This window comes from Stegostoma tigrinum, chromosome 33 (assembly GCF_030684315.1).
Source record: "Stegostoma tigrinum isolate sSteTig4 chromosome 33, sSteTig4.hap1, whole genome shotgun sequence".
Taxonomy (NCBI): domain Eukaryota; kingdom Metazoa; phylum Chordata; class Chondrichthyes; order Orectolobiformes; family Stegostomatidae; genus Stegostoma; species Stegostoma tigrinum.
In genome coordinates, this window is record NC_081386.1 from 8,941,354 (window position 1) to 8,963,565 (window position 22,212).

Here is a 22,212-nt window from a genome sequence, read left to right on the forward strand (position 1 = left end):
AAAGCATCCCATTTGATTCTTTGGCTATGACTGGATGGATGCAGGAGAAGACAGTCCCAAGCAATGAGGCATTGGAGGAGGATGGTGCCGGGGAATAGCTCTCTATAAAAGATTCTACACCTGCTGAGAATGACACGAGTTGTCTATTTTGCTTCACCAGGACAAATGCAAGAGTGCCAAATTTCAAAGGATCATAACAGTTGATACTTCCTGGTTTTGATTGCTCTGATTGTTCGAAATGCCTTGCTTTGTCGTCCAGCTGGGTGAGACCATGCCCTCCTGCCTCCATTTTTACCCATCCAGCCTTCTGTGGAGAATTTGCTCACACATTTGATGTCCACTGATAACAAAGTGTGGGGCTGGATGAACACAGCAGGCCAAGCAGCATCTCAGGAGCACAAAAGCTGACGTTTCAGGCCTAGACCCTTTCTGATGAAGGATCTAGGCCCGAAACGTCAGCTTTTGTGCTCCTAAGATGCTGCTTGGCCTGCTGTGTTCATCCAGCCCCACACTTTGTTATCTTGGATTCTCCAGCATCTGCAGTTCCCATTATCTTTGATGTCCATTGAGTTCTTTTTGTCTCATGCTCACCTGGAGTAAAAGGGCAACTCTTCCAGCCAACCAGCACCCATTTCCACTGTGGGAGAAATTGCTATGGTCATTTGAAATTTGGCATTCTTGCAGTTGTCTATTGAAAGATGGAAAATTTTGCTATCATGTGACTTTCCAGCAATATTCAAACATGGTGCCAGCAAGCAACAGAATTGACAGTAAAGCAAACTTTGTTTTAAGCAACACTTTATGAACTGGCATTCTCAATAAATCAGCAAAACGTATGTACTTCGTCAAGTTTACTGTCTAATTATTATGGTAGTTTTTCTTTCATTTATTTACCTCACTGTGAATATACTGGTTGTTCATTCGAATGGGCACATGGAAAAATCAACAGTTGATTCAATTTTGAGTCAATTTTTCTGAAAATAATGCTATTTGTCATGATGTCCAAGTAGTCAGTTGAGTGTGAGAGTGAGAAAGCTCTCTGCCAGTAAGTTTTATTTAAGGCAAAGTTGCTTTATTATTCACGATATATTCTGTAAATAAAATATAACAGTGTGTGTATCCCTGCGTTACATTTCTGTTGCTTAGTGTTTTTTACACTGATTATCTGGATGTGTTGATTTTCTGGAATATTTGATCAACTGGCACATTCCTGGTCCCAAAGGTGCTGGCGAATAAAAAGTTCACTATAATGAAGTCTGGTTGTAGTCTGTGAGCAGCTTGAACAACATTCATTCAATCTATACCTTGACATTCAATAATAATTATCAATTCGATTCTACCTTGTAACAAAAACAGAAATTTCTGGAAAATCTCAGCAGGTTTGATAGCATCTGTGGAGAGAAATCCGAGTTAATGTTTCAGGTTCAGTGCCCATTCTTCAGAATGGTCAGTTCTAACTTGGGATAACAAGGCGTAGAGCTGGATGAACACAGCAGGCCAAGTAGCATCATAGGAGCAGTAGAGCCGACGTTTCAGGCCTAGATCCTTCTTCAGAAATCATTTCTGAAGAAGGGTCTAGTCCCAAAACGTCAGCTGTCCTGCTCCTATGATGCTGCTTGGCCTGCTGTGTTCATCCAGCTCTACACCTTGTTATCTCAGATTCTCCAGCATCTGCAGTTCCTACCATCTCTGAAACAATTCTAACTTATCCTTGTTTACTCTTTGTGTTACAGATCTAGCTTTCAAGAAACAGGGAACCTTCTCGGATCTGCTTTGACTTGCAGAATCTAGTTTGGAGAATCATCGCTGTCTGCTAACAAGCAGCCTTCATTTCAGCCCTGTGATATCTTAGCTGTTCTGCGTAACTTATCAGTGGATTATTAACCAATTCCAAACCTTTGAAGACAAGACAACAGAAGCATTCATTAAATAATGTCCACCTTGAAGTGCATAGCCACCATGGCCCTGGGCTTTCAGAGTTATCTGTTGCTGGCAGCAAGTACTTTATGTACGGTTGGATTTACGCAGCCCCTTTCTAAGGAGGATGACATTGTTCCAAGGATTGCTTTCGAATACAGTAAGTAGATCTGCTCTAGACGGTGAACTGTGGCAATGTACAGTTAATTGCTGTGTAAACTCTGGACAAGAGAATCCTGCCTTGCTCACTCAGGAGCTCATCCTTCAGTGTCATCCTGTACAATGGTAAATTTGGGTGAGAAGAGACAAGAGGAGGAGTGGTGATATATTCGTAATGTCACTGGACTACTGATCTAGTAAGGCCAGGTTTATACTCTGGCGATATAGGTTCACCATAGCAGTCGGAATTTAGATTAATCTAAAACATCTGGACTTGAAAGCTAGACGCAGCAGTGGTAACTGTGGTAGTTATCATTGATCATCCTAAAAATCTGTCTAATTCACTAATGTCCTTTATGGAAGGAAGTATGCTGTCCTTAGCTTCTCTGACCAAACTGTGGTTGACTCTGAAATGGCCGAGCATACTTCTCAGATCAAGGCCAATTAGGAATGGGCACTAATGCCAACAACATCCACATCCTGTGAAACAAATTTTTTAAAATCCTTACATGTACTGCTTGGTCCAGTTGGCCTGTTTCTGTGCCACCTCCCATATCAATTCCTGTCGCATGCTTTATTTATGTTGGCCACCTCTCCTCATTTAACATGAGGTCAGTCATGAGGAAAGTTGAAAGGAAATTAGGATGAGTTTTATTTTTCTTCAAGAGAGCATGTGTTAACTTAAAAGCTGTACCCAAAGAAATGTTAACTTTCTCTTTTCCCTCATTCTCTGCAATCTCTATATCTCTTGCTCAATATACTGTGGTGAACAGAAGATTAACATTGGTCAGCCTGCATTTCTCTTTGTGCGTACAGCTGGAGCTCATGATTACAGGCTTCTTTGGGGATCATCCTTCCAGTTGTGAGTTGGCTTCGTACTCTGACCAAAATAGTGAATCGCTTGGAAGCAAGTAACCCCAGACCCTTCAGTAATGAGCTTTCATGCTGTACTGCTCCACAGAGAAAATTAAATTTCTGTACATGCTAATCTACAGGGTTACCAAATACTTTCCAAATCATCTCAGTCAATGAGGACGATCATTCTCAGTGAGGCTGGTGCATGTATTGAACAATTCGAGTTTCCCAGAGAATCCTGCAGCTTAAATCAGTAACTGATCATGATCAGACAGAAACCGCTAATTATGAGTTAAGTTTCAGTGTTATTTGGTTTTGTTTATTTTTCAGAAGTTGAGAGATGGAAATTCATTGACTGGCACTATCAATTTGACCTCATAGTACCCTCCCCCTCCCCATCTGACAGTCAATTCCATCGCATCCAATAGAATTGGTGTTTTTTGCACGGGGGGGGCATGCGATGTTTGCTGTTTAGTGCTCCTATCAAAGGAGTTCTGTGCCCCAATAGGACCACATTAAGGGCACACTTTGGCATGTTTGCAACTCTGCATTGACTCTGCATTTCAGCTTGCATGCATCATCATGACTGATCAATGATCTGTTCAGTTAGACATTATTGTCATTTCTGAGCAAGGAGCAACTTCTCCCGAAGAGGTCATTATCAGCAATTCAGGCATTCATTGCTTCCTGCGTAGTGAGGCCAGTCTCCACCCATTTGAGTGCGGCAGTACTTCCAATATGACCTTTCACTCCACCCGACTCCTGACCTATTTTCTAGGCTCGGGTTCACCACATCTGTGTACTAGTCGCTGCTGTCAATGGTGGGAAACCCTTGTGGAGTCAGTGGGAAGGAGAAAGCTCTGTTAGAAAGAGACCTTTAGTGGGCAGAAGGAAGTCCAAGATCAGAAGAAGTTTCCACTGAAGGCCAAGAATGTGATTAGGGAAGTCTTTGGAGGTAGCTGGAAGGAGAGGAGGCTATTACAAGGCCTCTCACTCCTGGCTAGGCAACTCCAGTAAATCCAAGCCAGCTTCCAGCATCTCCTGCATGTGGACCATGAATCTGCAATAAGGGAAGCAGGAGATGATGAATCCCTTCCCCCACATACCCCAGATGTCAAGAACATACAGGCATGGTAGTCAGAGAAGGTACCTGGTGGCATCACTTCACCGCTTGTACCAAAACCTCTCCCTGCTGGACACTGGGTATCGATTTCTCAGGACATGCTCCACGACCACTAGCCACATGCATCCCACGTCCACGGACAATGGCATCCAACATGTGCCAGTCTCTTATGATCTTTCATATCGTATCTCTAATCCATTTCTGCACTTCAGTGTTATACTGGTGCCTATCATTGCAATGTTGCAACAACAACATTGTGTGCTCCACTCGAGATAGTGCGAGGTATCAGTAGATGGTGGCATTTATGCTGGTGAAGTGGAGAAGGTCACTGATCTTCTTTCTACAGTACTGGGCATTCCTCCAGACCGTACTGAACTTGGTAGGTACCTCAGACCAGGTAGCATGGTCTGATGTCATGACCTGCCTGTGCACACTCCATTCAGTGTGCCCCTGCCTGCAGTGTGGGACACCAGTTATCCCTGCCTGTTATGTAAATTGTAATTATCACAGACTGACCAGGGCATCTCTGGACTGACAGTATCTGTCTGGGTTCACAGCAACATTGTAAATACGATGCGGCTGCAGGGATATCCCAGCAGTAGGGAGCTGTTCTGTGAGGAGTGCATGATAAGATGGGTCTAGAATCAGTCAAGAGGGACGTCACTGGGAGACGGGATAGATTATTTAATGAGATTGGTAAGATTCAGCAAGAAGAGTTCCCAGGCCACAAGGTGAAAAGCCCCTCCAGTAAAATAAACACCACAATCATTCAGCCAAACAAAAATGCAGTTTGTAGAGTTTTCAAGTGACAATAATGTGAATGGATTAAACACACATGACACAGTACAACTTTTGTAATAAAAAGTGAGTACTTTGATATTTTGTCAGAAAAATCCAACTGTAGCAAAGGGAAAATGATGGTGTTGACACTGCGCTTGTAATCCACAGAGCCACGGGACACGGATCCCAGTCTCAAAGTGACATTTGGTGGAATTTAAATTCAATCCAGCCAAATTCAAAAGCAAATCTCAGTAATGTATCGGTGAAACTCTCATTGATCACTGTTAAAAATCCATCCATTAATGCTCCTCAGTGGGACTTCCCAAAGTTAGGGTCAGAAGCCCAAGTGGAGCAATGGTTGCCATGGAGCTCCAGCTTAGTTACAACGGCTGATAATGATAATAGCTTTCTTTCCCTGAAGGGCAAGTTGCCGAAACTTCTTCCCACTGCGACCCCATTTTGAGGCTGAAGAGTTTTCACAGCCTCTCAGTGAGAGCAGAGAGATCAGGAGCCTGTTAGAGAGGGAGCGCTGCCAATATAAGAAACGTATACAATATATAATACTATGAAGTAACTTATGACTCACAATGACACAACAGACTTTTAACTGCCCTCTGAAATGGCCTGTAACAAGCCAAACAGTGAATGGAGACAAATGCAGGATTCACCAGGAGCATCAAAGGTCATTTTTTTTAAAAAAGAGCTTTCAGCCCATCGAAACTTTGAAAGAGCTAATGAATCAGTCCCGCTCTCTTGCTGATTCCCCTAAGTCACCCCTGAATTGGCTTCCTCGTGCCCTTCAGGCTGCAGTGAATTAGAGAAACAGGAATTGGGAATCCATGTCTCCTGGCCTTCTGGGATACGAGTGATAATGCCATAATAATTCCTTTGCCGCTGAGGCTGATGGAGAGGGATAAGGTTGAGGATGTGGTTGTCGAGCCTGAGGTATTGACGCCTTCACCTCACCTGTGTTCAAACCCCAATAAATATTCACTGCTGGCTTCTGTGACACTTACTTAAGTAATAAACAGATTGTTTAAAGGTGTGTAAGCAGAGAACATAGTCCGTGATTCTTGGAGCATGTCTGTGCAGGTTCTCACATATTGGCACAGAACTGCTACGTTGCACTGCATCTCAAAGTCAAGGCAAGGAGCCAAAACATTAATCTTAGGTCACTGGGTAATCAACTTTAGCACAGTTTTACAATGGGCTGGCACACCGGTTGGAGCAGAAATCAGTGTTTTTCACAGAAACAGTGAGGTTTGTATGCATATAGAACCTGAAGGTTACAGCAGTGTTGAACAAATGCCACAGTGTGGTGGTTATGTTGTTAGTATTCCAGATTAATCAGACCGCTGTAAGTTTGAGAATTGAATTCTTTTTAGCATGCTTTTGTTTTTTGAAAGACTGGTGTTCTGTTAAAGTAACTGTGAAACTACAGAAAACAAAACATTGTTAGCTAGTTCACCAAACCTGCCAGCTTCATCCCATTCTGGCCTATAAATGCGTTTAGGCCCACACCAACTCTTACCTTCCCTCTGAAATAACCTGACAAGCCATTCAGTTTGACGAAACTTCATTATCACATTCTCAGAGCAGCTAGAGATGAACGATGAGTGTATGCCTCCCCAGCACAAAAATGGACAAAACAGAAGTGAAGTGACAAATAGGCAAGAGATATGGACTGGAAAAAACTAGAAAGAGACAATAAAAACAAACTAACACAGGAGAAATTTGTTGGTTCCATTTATGTGTACGTGGTTTCATGCATTTGTTTTTACTCACTCATGAGATGTGGGCATCTCTGGCTAGGCCAGCATTTATTGCCCATCTCTTAATTTCCCAGAGAGCAGTTAAGAGTCAACCACATTGCTGTGGGTTTGGAGTCGCATGTAGGCCAGACCAGGTGAAGATGGTAGTTTTCTTCCCTAAAGGACATTAGTGAACCAGATAGGTTCTTTTTTTCCCTGATAATAAACAGTGACTTAATGGTCATCTGTAGACCTCACATTCTAGATTCATTTTCTTTTCATTGAATTCAAATTCCACCATCTGCCATGGCAGGATTTGAACTATGGTCACTAGAATATTAGCTGAATTTCTGGATTAACAGCCTAGTGATAGCCCATCGTGTCCTCCCCTTGTGATAATTGAGCAGTTGATCTGCTTTTTTCTTCCACCCTTCTTTTTCGGATTGGGCCTGAGATTTCCATTGAACTTATTTCCCAACCACATGTGAAAAACCTATTGCCATTGCTGCAGGACAGTTGACCAGGAACCTCTCCCTCTGTTACCTTCGAGTGTAGGTTTATAGTTCCTTGAAAGTGGAGTTGCAGGTAGATAGGATAGTGAAGAAGGTGTTTGGTACACTTGCCTTTATTGGTCAGTGCATTGAGTATAGGAGTTGGGAGGTCGTGTTGCAGCTGTGATTTGGCCACTTTTGGCATATTGCATGCAATTCTGGTCTCCCTCCAGTAAGAAGGATGTTGTGAAACTAGAAAGGGTTCAGAAAAGATTTACAATGATATTGCAAGGGTTGGAGGGTTTGAGCTACAGGGCGAGGCTGAATAGACCGGGGCTATTTCCCCTGGAGCATTGGAGGCTGAGGGGTGACCTTAAAGAGGTTTATAAACCCATGAGAGGCATGGATAGGGTAAATATACAAGATCTTTTCACCGAGGTGGGGAGTCCAAAACTAGAAGGTGTAGGTTTAAGATGAGAGGGGAAAGATATAAAAGGGACCTGGGGGCAACTTTTTCATGCAGAGGGTGATGCGTGTAGGGAATAAGCTGCCAGAGGAAGTGGTGGAGGCTGATATGATTACAACATTTAAATAGCATCTGGTTGAATAAATGAATAGCAAGGTTTTAGAGGGATGTGGGCCAAATGCTGGAAATGGAACTAGATATATCTAGGATATCGAGTTAGCATGGACGAGTTGGACCAAAGAATCTGTTTCCGTGCTGTATATCTCTCTGATTTGCTCACAGTTGACATATTTAGGCATTGCTCCATGTCCAACCCAGAATTGCTGGTCTAGAGACAGGGACACTGTCATTCTGCTGCGGCAGCTGCTGCTGTCAGGTGAGGCAGATAAAAGAGGAGAGATTCCATGTTTGGTGTAGATATTTCAAATCGACCTGTTCATATTTGTTATGACACAACTCTGAGCAGATGGGACTTAAACCCAGGCTTCGGGCCTAGAGGCAAGGACAGTACTGCCATGCCATAAGATCCTGCTGTGTTTGACGAATGTTGAGCTAGATGCTTTCCGAAGGCAATATTTGGAGTACACTTTGGCACATCCATGCCTGGGAATGGGAGGTTGACCCAGACTGCAGGATTGCAATTCAGGCCCATGAACATCGGGTGTGAATTGTATGAACGGTCGACTAAACACATATCACAGATCTTTGTTGGTCATTGCTAATGGAAACTCCGTCCCCACAGTAGTACACACTGCTGCTATTGGTGTGAGGAATGCTTCAATCAGGAAATTTAAGAACAAAAATGAAAAGCTGCAATAAATAAGGCGTAATAAAGTAATAGGAAAATTATGATACAGGCAGGTACAAAGAAAGGAGCAGATTGAAACATGAACCTTGCTCCCTTCTGTTGTTGATTGTCAGCAATGCCAGGGGATTTATTTTGTTTTAAATTTTTATTGGCAATGAATTCTGATCATAGTTCAAACTACAGCATTTGGATGCTTTTACACAGTATGTGGTTATTCACTGGTGCACAGAATTGCCAGGGTAGAGAACTGAATATGCTAAATGAACAAGATAATAAAATGTGAGGCTGGATGAACACAGCAGGCCAAGCAGCATCTCAGGAGCACAAAAGCTGACGTTTCGGGCCTAGACCCTTCATCAGAGAGGGGGATGGGGGGAGGGAACTGGAATAAAATTCATATTTGTTATGACACAACTCTGAGCAGATGGGACTTAAACCCAGGCTTCGGGCCTAGAGGCAAGGACAGTACTGCCATGCCATAAGATCCTGCTGTGTTTGACGAATGTTGAGCTAGATGCTTTCCGAAGGCAATTATTCCAGTTCCCTCCCCCCATCCCCCTCTCTGATGAAGGGTCTAGGCCCGAAACGTCAGCTTTTGTGCTCCTGAGATGCTGCTTGGCCTGCTGTGTTCATCCAGCCTCACATTTTATTATCTTGGAATCTCCAGCATCTGCAGTTCCCATTATCTCTGATGCTAAATGAACAGCCCAGTTTTCTGAAATAATTTTAAAAGCTATCTTTACACAGAGAGTGGTGGGTGTGTGGTATGCGCTGCCAGCGGGGTTAGTGGAGTCAGATACATTTGGCACATTTAAGCGACTCATGGATAGGCACATGGATGATAGTAAAGTGTAGGGTATGCAGAGTAGTTTGATCTTAGAGTAGGATAATAGGTCGGCACAACTTCGTGGGCTGAAGGGCCTGTACTGTACTGCACTGTTCTATGGTCTGTGTTCAATGGAATGATATGTATCGAGCTAAAATCGGAATAATACCAACTGACCCAACATATCTTGTTGCCATCACATAAAGAGACACGTCACTGCGGTCTGACACACACTATCCTCACTATGTGGTCTATGTGATGGGATGATCGATGAGCAACTAGTTGCATTCAGCTTTCAAAATAGAATTGGCTGCATCTGCAGTGAGGACATAAGGTGTCACAATGCAGCCCTGGTGGGCAGCCTGATAATGTGGGTAACTGATACAGACAGTATTCCAGACAGACAATCATACAGAATGTAGACAAGACCCATTGCATGATCCTGGGGACATAGATGAGGTCATTGTTTATAAAGCACTTAAGTGCACTGTCACATTGTGAAAGGCAATATATAAATGCAAGCCTTTCTTTCTCAGATTGATTTATGACAAATAACAGTAACTCATGACTCATTAGTAACTCAACAGTAAATCATGACTCATGATTTCTGTTGGAAGGGTTAATGTTGGATACTGCATTAAGCTGTACCTGATATCTTATAGTCTTAAGTGGGGAATAAATAGAGTTTAGCTTGAGATCCCAATGGTCAGACATGTCATCCCTAGCTCCTGATAGACTTTGTAATTATGTGGAACTGGCCAATATAGCATTTCATTGACTCATGTGATGTGGGCATCACTGGTGGACCAGCATTCATAGCCCATTCTGGATGTGAGTTTGCTCGCTGAGCTGGAAGGTTAGTTTTCAGACGTTTCGTCACCATTCTAGGTAACATCATCAGTGAGCCTCCGACGAAGCGCTGGTGTTATGTCCCGCTTTCTATTTATCTGGTTAGGTTTCCTTGGGTTGGTGATGTCATTTCCTGTTCTTTTTCTCAGGGGATGGTAGATTGGCTCCAAGTCAATGTGTTTGTTGATGGAATTCTGGTTGGAATGCCATGCTTCTAGGAATTCCTATGATGGAACGTGTAAATGCTTGTGGATGTGGTACCATTCAAGTGGCTACTTTAACCTGGATGATGTCAAGCTTCTTGAGTGTTGTTGGCACTGCATTCATCTAGATAAGTAGGGTGCATATCATACCCCTGAATTATGCCTTGAAGATTGCATATAGGCTTTGGACAATCGGTTACTATAAGCAGTATTCCTAATTCTTGCTCTTGTAGCTACTGTATTTAAATGGAAACTCCAGTTCATTTTTTGGTCAACCCTAGGCTATTGATAGTGGGAGATTCACCGATGGTAACAACATTGAATCTCAAAGGATGGTGGTTGGATTGTTGCATATTAGAGATGATCATTGCCTGGCATTTCTGTGGTGTGAATGCTACCTGCCACTTGTCAGCCCAAGCCTGGATATTGTGTAATCCTTGTTACATCTGGACATGGACTGCTTCAATGTCTGAGGAATTGTGAACGGTGCTGAACATTGTGCAGCCATTGGCAAACACTTCCCCACTTCAGATCTTATGATGGAGGGAACGTCATTGATGAGGCAGCTGAGGGTAGGACACCACCCTGTGGAACTCCTGCAGCCCCTGAGCTGAGATAACTGACCTCAGCAACCTTGACTATCTTCCTTGGTGCCAGGTATGCTTCCAACCATCAGAGTGCATTCCCTCTGATTCCCATTGATTCCAGTTTTGTTAGACAGCCTTGATGTCAAGAGTTGTCACTTTAACCCCACCTCTTTTGTCTTTGTTCGAACCAGAGCTGCAATGAGATCAGTAGCTGAGTGACCCTCATGGAACCCAAACTGCTCTCATGCAATAAACTACATCTTGTTGTTAAGACAAGTGCCTCTTCTCATAAGACTCACTTGTGATTCATCCCTTGCCACTGTTCACCAACTAGGCCCCTTTGAGCTAGTACAGGAAGGCACAATAAGGAGAGAGCTGGGAAATATGGTAGTCTTTCCCTTTGTGCTACTCTGTGCCTAGCCCTGTGTTGTCCTTGTCCTGGGAGTATTTGATGGGGATCAACATGAAGGGAGCCTTACTTTCAGTTCAAAAGAATAGAGGCAGGTTTACTTTGTATCTCACTCCCATGCTGTATCTGTCCTTCGAGTGTTTGATGGGAACAGTGTGGAGGGAGCTTTACTTTCAGCTTAAGAGAGTAGAAGGTGCTTCCTTTCAGTTTGAAAGAGTAGAGAGAGCTTTACTGTCCATCCATCCCGATGTTGTACCTGCCCTGGTAGTGTTGGATGGGACATTGGAGAGACAGCTTTACTTTCAGTTTAAAAGAGTAGAGGAAGATTTACTCTGCACCTAACCCTGTGCTGTTCTGTCCTGGTAGTGTTTGATGGGGACACTATAGAAGAAATTTTATTCTGTTCATAACCCCAGGCTCTCCCTGTCCTGGGAGTGTTTTATCAGGGACAGTGTAGAGGGAGCTTTACACTGTTTCTAACCTCTTGCTATCCTTGTCCTGGCAGTGTTTGATGAAGAACAGTGCACATGGAGATTTACTTTCAGTTTAAAAGAGCAGCAAGGAGAATTGGTGACAGCATTGTATCCCAGCTATTAGCTGATCGTGGTTGGTGCTACAAACATACAACAATTCCTCACACTGTGATTCGTCTCCCTGTGATTTTGATGGGGATTTTCACCTCTGCTGTGCATGTTGGGATAGCAACACTTCATCAATTAGATTTACTGCTGTATTGAGGGAAACATTTAAAGAGGAGCTGAAACAAAGAAAGGCACTAAACGTGGTTAATTACATCCCACCCTACTGCTTTTAATAAATATTTATTGTTTTGGTTTGGGGTTGTATTTCTCATGCCCAGAATGTTTTTGTTGTTAAAGATGGAACCTGTTTCAATCTCATCACCCGACTTGTCATCTGACTTCCAGCTTCTGGTGCCAGTTTGGTAATAGGATCAGCTGCTGCTGCTGTTTCATAGGGCAGGCAGTGAGGTTAGTCCACAGGGTCGCTTCAAGTCCCACACCAGACACTTGAGCACATAATCCAAACCGACTGAATCAGTACTGCACTGTTAGAAGTGTCTCCTATCAGATCGACCATTGAGACTGCCCTCTCAGGTGCACATAAAAACCCCACAGAACTAATTTGGAAAAGAGCTCAATTATAATTGAAAATGCATTTGGTCATCCCAAATTGTTGAAGGCACTGTGTAAATGCAAGTCCTCTCTTCCTGTTACTCACAAGGCTTCTGGTTGGAATAATTAGATGCACAAGCAATAATTTCCTCATCACGTACTGAAATCATTGTGCTGTTCAGCATAATTGAGTGCCTAATGTTAAAGTTCTGGCACAGTGTCTGTTTAAAATTATAAATAAACTCCCTCTTATTGAAGCTGATATATTTTGCAGCTGTTTTGTAATTAGCTTCCTGATGTACAGGACAGAGCAATGGCAACCAGCTCCTTAAAAGGGCATGTATCTCATTCTTTTAAAAATGAAGTGTTCTGCAAACATTCTTTTCTCCTGTTTGTAATTATCTCAATGTGATGAAATGCATGATTTTATCAACTCCATGTGATGCCGTCACACTGCATTGCCTGAAACCTGCTCTACCCCCCCCCCCCCCCCCCCCCCGTTTACTGTTTGAAAGAGGTTTTGTTTCTTTCAGACCTCTTTCCCTGGAGAGATCAGTTTTTGCTGCAGAGTCCAATCAGAGGAAGTGCACTGTCCCTAATATTGGTGATGCAGAATTATATTGAATAATCTGAATGGAAACAGAGCGCTCAGCCCAACTAAAATTGGCTATTTTTGTTCTTTCCAAGATTCCTCTGACTCGCTGAAGACTATTGACATATCCTTCAGCACTTTCTCCCTTGTGTTTATGTAGCTTCCCTTTAAATGCATGTTATCTGGTTTATTATACATAGATTAGGGATGAATTTAACACTTTACATGGGTTGGTGGCAATGGTCCCAGGGATGAGTGGTTAGCACTGCTGCCTCACGGCACCAGGGACTTGGGTTCACTTCCACCCTCAGGTGACCGTACATGTGGAGTTTGCATGTTCTCCCCATGTCTGTGTGGGTTTCCTGCGGGTGCTCTGGTTTCCTCCCACAGTCCAATGATGTGCAGGCTAGGTGGATTGTCCATGCTAAATGACCCCACAGTGTCCAGGGATATGCAGGCTAGGTGGATTAGCCACGGGAAATGTGGAAATATAGGGTGTCGGGGTGGGCTGCTGTTTGGAGGGTTAGTGCCAAATGGCCTCCATCTCCAGTGTAGGGATTCTGTGACCTTAGATTTGGCATTTTTTGGAAGTGATGCCAGGCATTACTTTCCAAACCTTGCAGAACAAAGAAGCAATTCCAACCTTGGACATTTGCTGCCAGGGAAAGTTTACTTGACAATCCATGCCTGAGCAACGGTTAGCACCTCTGAATTCTCCTGCACATCACTGAGGCAAAATCATAGAAATCCTATCAAACAACAGGGTGGGGACACCATCACCACATAGACTACTGTGGTTAAAAAGAACATTCACCAGCACCTTCTCATGGACAGCTGTGAGTGCAATAACTGGCAGCCTTGTTATATCAGAGAATACTCTTTAGAAAAAGTGAACACTTCATTTCCAATAAAGCACTATGGGAGATCTTGAGGTTGAGAAAGATGCAAAATAACTACAAATTCCTTTTTCCCTTTTTTCTCAATTTGTCTTTGTTTCATTCTTCACCTTTCCCTCTGTGTTGCATGGCAGTTCCCTCTACAGTCATTCTGATAACTCCAGAGCATGTTCACTTTAATTTTCAAGCTCTTGTTTTATAGACATTCCACTTTGGCTCTAAAATATGGCCATTGTTTTCACTGCTGTTGTGGCACTGGAGTGGTCCATTGGTTTACGAACATTACTTGGTCATTATTGTCCTCAGCTACTAGAAGTTAACAAATTACAGAATCACAGAAGACTTATGTGTAACCAGGATGGGCAAGAGTTGCCCCTCACTGGTGCTTCTGTTTCTGATCCCACCAATTGTATTGCTTTAAACCCATACCAACACTTTTGAATTAACCTCTGTTTCACGACTTTTAAGCCTTTGCATTGAAGGACCTGATTTTAAATTCTAGCCTCAATGACACAGTAAATGGCTCTTCAAGCTATCACATTCCTAATCATTGTTTGTTGGGAAATAGTGTATTTTGCAAATGAATCAAAACAAAGTGAGGGGGCACTGTCTGATGTCTTCAAACTATGAACTGATGTATTATGATGGCATAATTTTTCTGATTGTGGCTATGCAAAATATTTTGAGGCATTATTCTTTACTGAAGGTGCTACTGAAATGCAGATTATTGTAAAGGTGAAGAAGTACAGCAATTTAAGATGATAGGTGGGCTTGTCATCTGATGCACATGTACATGCTAGAAGCTACATCTATAACCAGAGCTTTATGTGGGTAAAAGGAGCTCTTACATACATTCTCATTGGGAGAAAGGCGTCATGGATACTGCCAGTCGCTGGTGCATCCCCATGGTAACACCCTGACCAATTACAGTCTGTCTGCTGGTACTGCTTTATGAATTGGTGACCCTACTTTCAAGTCTGTTTCCTAGTCCCAAAGGGTGTAAGAAGAAAACTTGGTTTTCTTTAAGAAAGTTAAAATAGTGTTAATGCTGGAGATTAGAAATAAAAACAGGGAATGCTGGAGAAACTCAACAAGTCTAGCAGCATCTGTGGAGCGAGAAACAGAATTAAAGTTTGGAAACTTTTAGTCTAAGAAACACCGCAGAGTGTATGGTAGTTGATTACAGGCAACAATAGTTCGCTCCTGGTGTTTAAGAAACCATTATCACCGTTAATTATACTTTTTTAAACCCTTCGGTTTGGATTGACTGCTCCTCACTGTGCCTCCTCTGCCCTTAATTTAACTCAAATGCATCCAATTGTAAAACCACTAGCTGTGGAGATTGCATTCACATTCTAACTTCTGCTATTTTTACAGCTTAAGTTTAGCCTTCTTTTATCATTTGCACTTTCTATTCTATACAATTACAGCCTTTCTATTCCCCTGTCAAATACATAACTAGCGATTTCTAGCACCTACCATCTCATTTTGGTGAAAGGTTGAACTCCAGGTCCAGATGTCTTTCAGTCTTGGTGAGGCTAAGCGCTGGAGTAGTGGTGCTTTGTTAACAGGACTAGGGAGGAGAGTGCACTGTAAGAGTGTTGACTATTACAACGAACCCCTTACACAGCAAAACAGACTTAAATCTCCCAGATGTGCCTGAGTAATTATGCTAACAGACTGTGAAACACCCAGAGGGAGAACAGTCATGCCGTCCTTCACTCATGTTTGCATAAAAGTTGCAGGTGGCAGGCTGTAACAATATATCTGTAGTAGTCTGATCATGAGAAGTTGTTGAGTTAGTGCTTCTGAATAGCAAATAAAAATATGGACTGGGTTGGAAGATTTCTTTTGAAGCGAGGTTCTTTTGGACTATGAATTATGTAAGCGTTCAACATCCCAGAGGAATTCATAGACCTCCAGATGCTGCCTGAATGATAAGGAGTAAATTGTCAGCAGCTGGGGAGTTATTGAGCTAATAAATAGAATCTGGATGCCAAAGCCATGAAAAACCCCATTGTACCAAGCATCAGTCAACTGGACAGCGAACATGTGTGTTACAGGAGCAACATTATTTCCTGGAACAAGCTGCATGTGTGCTCGTATTTTTGTGACTGATATATTCTCGCAGACGGATCAGTACACATTGCTTTAGGGTTACTCCTTAAAACCAACAGTGTCTCCAGGCTTCACAGTCAATACTTGGGGGGTAATTAACAGCTTATCATTAATCCTGTTGTTGTTGCGTAACATCAGATGACAGTCATGACGAAGCAATGGGAGAAATTTACAAAACTGATGGGTAGCAATATTTTGGCACACTTTCAACTTCCCTGAAGTAGTTTTGCTTCAATTGTGCAAGGCCGAAGTAGTTTAACCTTATCTGTTTACATTTTTTATCAACATATCCAACAGCTTCAGGATGCTAAAAAGCTTGGTGTAATTTTTCTTTCATTTCAGCACTTTGGAGAAACATATTTTGAATGTTTCTTTTTTTACCATGCACATATATGGAGAACATTTACACCATGTGGGGGAATGTGGGTACTGTACTTGCAGGCAGAAAGTTTTTGTTGCGCTACTGGTACAATTTGTGTTACATATTTGAGGAAAGTCAAGATTGAACAATGTAGCAAATGTGCAACAGAACAGAAATAGGACTGAGATGCCTGGACTTTGAGGGATTGGATTTTTGGGGCTTGAGGTTTTGCATAAGCCTGTCTGACTGTGGGTTGAGTACTTCTTGTTTGGTTCAACAACAAATAGCGTATTTTGCACAGTTCTGGACTCCATGTCATAAATGCAATTTAGAAATCCTGAAAATGTGCAAAGAAAAATTTATAAGGATGCTAACCTGAACTCCTAACAGCAGGAGAGACTTGTATTTTCATGGAATGTGGGTGACACCGCCAAGGCCAGCATTTAGAAACAGAAAAACTAGAAGCAGATACAGGCCAATGGATCCATCTAGCCTGCTTCACAACTCAACTGGAACATTGCTGATCCTGTATCTCAATACAATATTCCCACTTTCTTCCCATACCCCTTGATGCCTTTAACATGTAGAAACGTATCTATCTCTTCTTTCAATATGTTCAGTAACTTGACCTCCTGTGCCTTCTATGATAGAGAATTCACAGGTTCAGTACCCTTTGATTGAAGGAATATTTCCTCATCTCAGTCCTAAATGGTTTGCCTTGTGATCCCTGGTTCTAGACTCGCCAACCAGGGAAAACGTCTCCCTGCATCTAGTCTGCCCAGCCTGGATAGAATGTAATATGTTCCAAATTTGTAGTCTATCCCTCATTCTCCTTGGGCTGAGTGGCTTTTGCGGCATAGGACATAACCCCATTTGGAATGATATGTCAGCCGTACCGGGAAAGGTCTACTTTTCTATACATTTACTTTCATGATGGGTTTTCCTGCCAATTGATGATTGTTATCATTGTTACCATTACTAAAATTGGCTATCAACTCTGGATTAATTAATTGTGTTTAAATTCCAGCACTGCCTTGGGATTTGAACCAAATCCCCCAGAGCATTAGCTCTGAATTAATAATACTGCATCGCTAACATAACCAGAGGCTGAACAAGCTGGGATTCTTTTCTTGCAGAAAGATAAAGCTGAGGGGTGACTGTTTGAGACCTATATGATTATGGAAGCATTTAACTGAGTAGAAGTTGAGAAGATGCTCCCACTTCTGGGGTAACCATAAACTGAAGGCAATTTATAGGGGCCTATTGACAGATTAAAATGCCACAAAAGTGGATGTTCCTGATGAGTATACTAACACCAGTGGGAACTTTAGGAGGAATTTCTTTAGTCAGAAAATGGTTACGTAGTGGAATTCTCTAATGCAACAACTGGGTGAGGTGAATAGCGTAGTTGGATAAGGAAGCTACGTAAACATCTGAGGGAGAATAGAACAGAATGCTAGGATTAGACAAAAGGGTAAGAGGAACGAAATACTGGACAGGTCAAATGTCCTTTTTCTCTTTCTGTTATTTCTAAATGACATGTCATTGCATCAAATCCTGGAAGTTTTTTTAAAAAGATCAGATTATCAATTTCTATGTCATTTTCGTTTAAAGGAGCATATTGCTAATCCACAAGGTTTTTATCCAAGATTACTACTTATATCTAACAAGACTTTCCTCCTTTATTGCTGTTTGGTACGGAGTGTTCATTAGTTAGTTCAGCTTTGTCTGCACAACTGTAACCTATGAAAAATGCAAAACAAGAGGCAGCAACATTTGGTAATACTGTTTTTATCCAAATAGCTACATTTTTAAATTAAAAGATGCCAAGGGACTAATGACCGTGATGTTGATTGTTTGTTAATTTTGAGCTGTCTGGATCCATTAAGTTTCTGAGTAGAAACTGTTTTTATAAAGAACAAATGCATTACATTATCTTATCATTAAGGAGATATTTGAATTTGACAGTAATGTGAGACTTTATTCTGCTGCATAAATCGGAAAGGCATTCAGATTAACATAATCAAGAATACAAGCATGAAGCAATTCATTAAATGTTTCTGAAAGTTTTTTTCATAGTTATTTACAAATGATAACTACTTGGACATGTATGGCTGAAGTGTTTGAAATATTTGGCCTCATCCTTTTGTTCTGTTATTGACTGCTGTCTCAGCACCCAGTTGGCACTGCCTCTCAAAGTAATAACTCATACCGACTGCTGCATATTCCTCACAGTGACAATTTCCTTTTCATTTCAGACCCCCTTTGCATAAGATTATTTCATAACAGGTAATAAACTCCACAGACTATTCTGGTGGGAGTAACAGATGGATATTAGTAGATATACATGCTAATAGGTACACTTTAAGAGCACTTGCAAGAGCTCAGTCAACAGCTTACTATTTGCTGTAATGTTTGATGTTTCAATTTGCCTATTCTGAATTCAAATCTTCATCTTGATCACAATTGTGACGCTCATGTTCGGAGGCCTTGCAAGATAGTGAACAGCTTATTTTAGCAAAGTGCTGTTACATCTTTAAAATATTTAGCAATTAATTAATAATTTTCAAAGTGCACTCAATGTTATAAGGGTAGATAAGACAGCCAATCTGCATACAAAAAGCATGGAGATAAATAACCAGTCAATCTTTTTTCTGATGATGCTGTTTAATGGCCACAACTAAGGGGAGCCTTCTCTGCTCTGATTCAAATGGTGCCTGGGCAGTTTGTGTGTTCACTTAAACGTTGAGATGATGCCTCGACGTAACATTCCACCTGAAAGACAGCACCTCTGATAGTGCGATGTTGTCTCTACTGAACTGGAGAGTCATCCAAAATTTACGTATTGATATTCAGGAGCAGGGCTTAAATCCACAGCCTGACTAGAAGAGATCTGCATACTGAATACTGTGTGCTGTCCATAGGTTAGTAATTTGGGCAAATAAGCTACATATAAGAGGTCCTTTGAGAATAACGTCTGTGATAAATTCAACTAAGGTTGAATGAGCTTGGTTAGAAGTAGTCTGCTTGTCTAGTCCCTCTAAGGAATAATCAATTGATTGTGTATCCTTTTTTATCCTACTGTCAGTTGATGGATATCATCCCAAATTATAGCAGAGATAATAATACTTTAGTACATCCAGACTTATAGTTTCAAAGGAGTTCTTTTTCTTTAAATTTTAAAAGTACACAGGCCCTGTCAGTCACTTTGTGTGTCATTATTCTGGAGAAAATATCCACAATTGGCAAGAGTATAAGATATCTCAGGATTTTCTCCAGGGTTGGGGAGTCCAAAACTAGAGGGCATAGGTTAAGGTGAGAGGGAAAGGATTTAAAAGAGACCTAAGGGGCACTTTTTCAAACAGAGGTGATGCGTGTATGGAATGAGCTGCCAAAGGAAGTGATCAAGGCTGGTAGAATTACAACTTTTAAGATGCATCTGTGTGGATATATGAATAGGAAGGATTTAGAGTGATATAGGCCAGAAGCTGACAAATGGGACTAGATTAAAATTTAGGATATTCAGTCGGCATGGACTGAAGGGTCTGATCCGTGATATATATCACTATGACTCTATGGCCTAGACAGCTGGCAATCAGTGTCATTGCAGTGTAATCAGAGACATACACTTGTTGTCTTCTTTAACAGACTTTTTATACTGTGCTCAAATAAATGAACCGCTGGAGTATTTCAGCAGCAAACATAGCTTTTAGGTAAAATCCGAACTGCAGATGCTGTAAATCAGAAACAAAAACAGAAGTTGCTGGAAAAGCTCAGCAGTTTTGGCAGCGTCTGTGAAGAAAAAAAATCAGAGTTAACATGTCAGGTCCAGTGACCTGTCCTCAGAAGTGGGGCTTTTCGGCTGTTGGATTCATGTTAGTAAATTGTTTGTTGAAATGCACCTCTTGTCAGTTGACTAAGTGCACAATGGTACTTAATTTAGGAGAGAGAATTCAGAAAATCACTTCAGAGAGACAAATTATGGCCAAAGCCTGCAGCTACATCATGACTGTTGACATGATAACATTGAACAGGAATTGTTTATATAACAAGTTACAGTAATAAATATTGACTAGAGAAATGTGACTGAAAAATGTGACTATAGGCAGTAAGATTTGTGGACACAAAAGAGTACTTCAACATAAGATATTTAATAATATGTAGATCATGAATTTCTAAAAGCTGTACCAACTTGTCATTTCCCCTGAATTTTCCATACTCTTCCAAAGCTTCTTTTCATGTAGGTAATGTGACAGGAAGTACAAAATGTACTTTGAAAGTTAAGAGGGATCATTGGGTTTGATGCTAATTGACTCCCCAGGCAGATTTAATTTGTTGTAAAGCATTCCAGTTATTTTAGTCGTCTTCTGTCAATTATATTTCTTCCTTCTCATTGCCTTTGCCTTCTTATTAAGGAATGGTGTCACTGGGGACTGATTTGGCTGCTGGTATTTTTGGCCAAACCACCATAATGATCATCAAAATGTTCAGTATCAAACTGATGTGTCAAAGAGAGAGCCGATGGTCTAGTGGCACTATCACTGGACTGTTAATCCAGAGATCCAGATAGTGTTTTGGGGACCCGGGTTCTAATCCCACCATGGCAGATGGTGGAATTTGAATTCAATAAAATATCTGGAATTAAGAATTTAATTATGACTGTGAATCCATTGACGATTGTTGGAAAACCCATCTGGTTCACCGATGCCTTTACGGAAGGAAAGCTGCCATCCTCACCTGCTGTGGACTACATGTGACTCCAGACCCACAGCAATGTGGTTGACTCTTAACTGCCCTCTGGGCAATTAGGGATGGACAATAAATGCTGCCTGGTCAGCGATGCCCCCATCCCGTGAATGAATAAAAGGAAAAAAAATCTAGACGAAGATCGACTGGCACAGCATACTTTCACAGTTCAACTTCTCAAACAAGGAAGAAAATCAATTAGTGGAATATTCAATGGTTCCTGAAATAGTCAACAATGATATGCATTTATGTAAATTTACCCTTAAAGAGCAAAAGATCTCAAGGTGCTTTGTAGGTCCATTGTCAAAAGAATTGTCACAGCCACCTCAGGTGTTATTAGGACTGGTGAGCAAAAACTTGGTGAGAAGAGTCATGGGAGATCAAAAGTTGCAGAGGTTCCTGAAGGACATTCCAGAGTTTTTGTGTCAATAATTGAAGGTAAGGTTGTGGACTGGTGAAAATTGGGAATGCTCATGGCTGGTGTTGAAGATTTATGGGGTTTGTGGACAATTGTGGAGCTAGACAAGATTACAGAAAGAGGGAATGAGGCCATGGAGAATTAAATACCAGGATGAGAATGTTCTGGAAAACAATTTTATGTCAGTAAACTGTATATTGATAGGCGAAGTGAAGTTGGTATGAAATAAGATGGCATTTGAGGTACTCAATTCCATAGTTCGACAATAATGGTTTTTTTTCCTCCTTTAGTCATGTTTTGGCCTCTGAGTCAAAGGAAATGCCGTGATTTAGTTTTGACTGTCAAAGAAACATGAGGTTCAGCATAGTCTTCATAATCTTTACACCTGTTCTTTTCTCATTTTACTTCAAACAGTATTTCATGACCCAATTGTCCTCTCTCTATGGGAAACCTAGGCTTTGAAAGTTTGAGCTGAAATCTAGTTTGCCAATGTTGACGTGTCACCTCATTGCCAATAAGAGTGCTTTTATGTCAACAATATTTTGTTTTCAGGACTTAGCTCGCATTCAGAATTTTAATGTTTATGACTAAACATATTTTTTCAGTATTGATGAAAAAGAGGACGTGCTGTTGAAGCTTTTCATCTTCCGCGTGTCAGAACAGATGCAAGAATATTGTATTTCAAATGGAATAACAATTTAAACTGGATGGAAAAGGGTGCTGA

The 22,212-nt window shown here is 41.5% G+C and overlaps 1 protein-coding gene across 17 annotated transcripts in view; it reads left to right on the forward strand.

Annotated features, from left to right (window-relative positions):
* sema4ba (sema domain, immunoglobulin domain (Ig), transmembrane domain (TM) and short cytoplasmic domain, (semaphorin) 4Ba) overlaps positions 1 to 22,212 on the forward strand; it is a 386,815-nt gene that overhangs the window by 284,751 nt on the left and 79,852 nt on the right. For all 17 annotated transcript variants that reach the window (XM_048562773.2, XM_059639201.1, XM_048562774.2 and 14 more), the window contains one exon: positions 1,734 to 2,077. In XM_048562773.2, coding sequence (XP_048418730.2) covers positions 1,933 to 2,077 — 145 coding nt within the window. In that variant the 5' untranslated portion in view covers positions 1,734 to 1,932. The remainder of the gene's footprint in view (positions 1 to 1,733; positions 2,078 to 22,212) is intronic.